At 39.3% G+C, this 2,124-nt stretch overlaps 3 protein-coding genes across 3 annotated transcripts; 1 reads left to right on the plus strand and 2 right to left on the minus strand.

Moving 5' to 3' along the window:
* Window positions 1-7: 7 nt before the first annotated feature.
* On the minus strand, window positions 8-400 carry EIN_230770 (hypothetical protein; the record flags this gene model as incomplete). Its single annotated transcript, XM_004255197.1, has 1 exon — window positions 8-400. The coding sequence occupies one exon, from the start codon at window positions 398-400 to the stop codon at window positions 8-10; it is 393 nt and encodes a 130-aa protein (XP_004255245.1).
* A 100-nt stretch (window positions 401-500) lies between these two features.
* On the minus strand, window positions 501-1,696 carry EIN_230780 (Tropomyosin, putative; the record flags this gene model as incomplete). The annotated part of the gene is made up of 2 exons (XM_004255198.1): window positions 501-829; window positions 880-1,696. The coding sequence occupies 2 exons, from the start codon at window positions 1,694-1,696 to the stop codon at window positions 501-503; spliced, it is 1,146 nt and encodes a 381-aa protein (XP_004255246.1).
* Window positions 1,697-1,990: 294 nt separating this feature from the next.
* EIN_230790 (hypothetical protein) lies at window positions 1,991-2,124 on the plus strand (the record flags this gene model as incomplete). Its single annotated transcript, XM_004255199.1, has 1 exon — window positions 1,991-2,124. A coding segment is annotated over one exon (134 nt), but the record flags the coding sequence as incomplete, so codon positions are not given.

Raw genomic sequence — 2,124 nt, forward strand, 5'->3', positions numbered from 1 at the left:
TCTTCTGTCACATTTTCTGGTACTTTCGTAGACTCTTGGCCATTATCTTCGCAATGCTCCCAACCTTTTTATCTAATCGTGCTCTTTCCTCACTGATTTCGTTCTGGGTCTCCAAAATTCTTTTTTGTATTCTTGGGATTCTAATAACATCGATTGGTCCTTTGTTCTTATTAGCTTTTTTCAAATCGTCGCTGAGTATTTTGAAGTGCATATTCAGCTTATTTAAATGGCCCAAACTGATGCTCTTCGATGGGTCGTCTTTGAGTTCATTTGACACTTTCTCTTTTAAGAGTCTTTGGAACCTTTCCGCTTCTTTTGGTGGGATCAAGTTCGTCACATTTTTGGTTTGAATTGCACAAACCATATCACAAAACAGTACCAACACAACAGCAATTACCATTGTCTTCGTTTTTCAGTTTTCCCTCAAAATAGTGACTTCTATTCTCTATTGAAATGTTATTGATTTTGTTATTCAACTAATTGCAAATGAAAGAATTGCTTTATTTCGCAATACCACCCTTACGGACAGGCATGAACTTCTTTTTCTCAGTGACTTCTCTCTGCATGAACCAAATAGCACCTTGCCCAGCACCAGTTGCCTTTTGTTGTTGTTCAGCAAGGTACGCCTCAGCCTCGGCGACTTTGGCGTTCGCCTCTTCAACTGCACTCTCAGCTTCTTCTGCGGCTTTAACGGCAAGTGCTTCCGCTTCGACAGCCTCTTGTTCTGCGTTATCTGCTTGTTCCTTAGCTTTGTCTGCTTCTTGTTTAGCTTCCTCCGCCTTTTGAGCCGTCTCCGTCGCCTTGTCCTTAGCGTCGGTAGCAATTTTAACTAGAAGTTATTATAATTCAAACTATACGACACAAATATATGAAACAAACGAGCTTTTGATGCCTTTCTCTGAGCAGCTTCTAAAGTGGTTTTAGCTCTTCTCATTGGTAAATCGTCTTCGTTGTCCAATTTAGCCAATTCTTGAATAGCAGCGTTCTTTGCGACTAAACCGGCAGTCTCAATTTTCTTCTGTAATTCGGCTCTCTTCTTGTTCTTAGCATCTTCTTGTGACTTGACGACATTCAGCGCTTTGGTCACTTCTTCCTCAGCAGCTTGTGCCTCAGATTGTCTCTGTGTCGCCACCTCTTCATCTTTTTTGGCCACTTCTGCGGCCGCAGTCGCCGTTGCTTGTTTTTCTTTGCACGCTTCAGCAGTTTTCTTTGCTTCGTCTGCTCTCTTCTTCGACTCTGCAGCAGCTGCCTTTGACGTTTGTGCCTTTTCGGTGGCCGCATTGAATAACGTAGTGACTTCTTCTAACATCTTCTTAGCCTTCTCCAACTCAGCGCCATTGGCTCCTTGTGGTGCATTAACAACTTCATGTGTGTCATACTTGTAATAGAAGATCAAAAAGTTGATCATTGAAATCTTCTTGAATTGAGTGACGCCGATCTTTCTCAAGTGTGTTCTCATCTCTTGCATTGTTAATTGGTTCCCCAATTTCTCAAAGACTCGGTGCATATTCATCTCATCTAAGTCTTTGCCTTCAGCGTGGTTCTCTTGTTCTAACTCGGAAAATGTGGCTACAAACTTCCAGATCTCTTCGGCTTTGGAATCACCATCCTTCGGCCACATAGCATTCAACATCCATACGGCCTGGTCTTTGAATTTCATTTCATTGATTTGTTTCAACTTCTCTAAGTCAGACATGATAACTGTTGATCTTTTGAGTTCTGAAGTTCACTTTTAAGTTCGAAATTTGAGTTCGACTTTGACGGATTTTTATTTGATATTTTGAAATAGTTAATTAATTAATTCTATTATAATACATTTGTAAATTATGTAATAAATTGGAGGTGTAATTTTTTAGTAAAATAACTATAAAATTGGTGATTATTAAAATGTTTGTTGAGTTTTTGAATAATAAAAGAATAATATAAAGTACTATACTATTTACAGGAGAAGTAATACAGAAAAAAGGAAAACCCTAAACTGAAAAAAGTAATGGGAAGTTATACCAATTACTGCAGCCATCAGAGAGAAAATGGAAAGGGTGCCAGAAACTGCAGAAGATGTGGAGCTCGTAAGGGGTTAATCAGAAAATACGGCCTTGACATTTGCAGAAGATGTTTCAGAGA

This window comes from Entamoeba invadens (assembly GCF_000330505.1).
Source record: "Entamoeba invadens IP1 unplaced genomic scaffold scaff_1105074725849, whole genome shotgun sequence".
Taxonomy (NCBI): Eukaryota; Evosea; order Mastigamoebida; family Endamoebidae; genus Entamoeba; species Entamoeba invadens.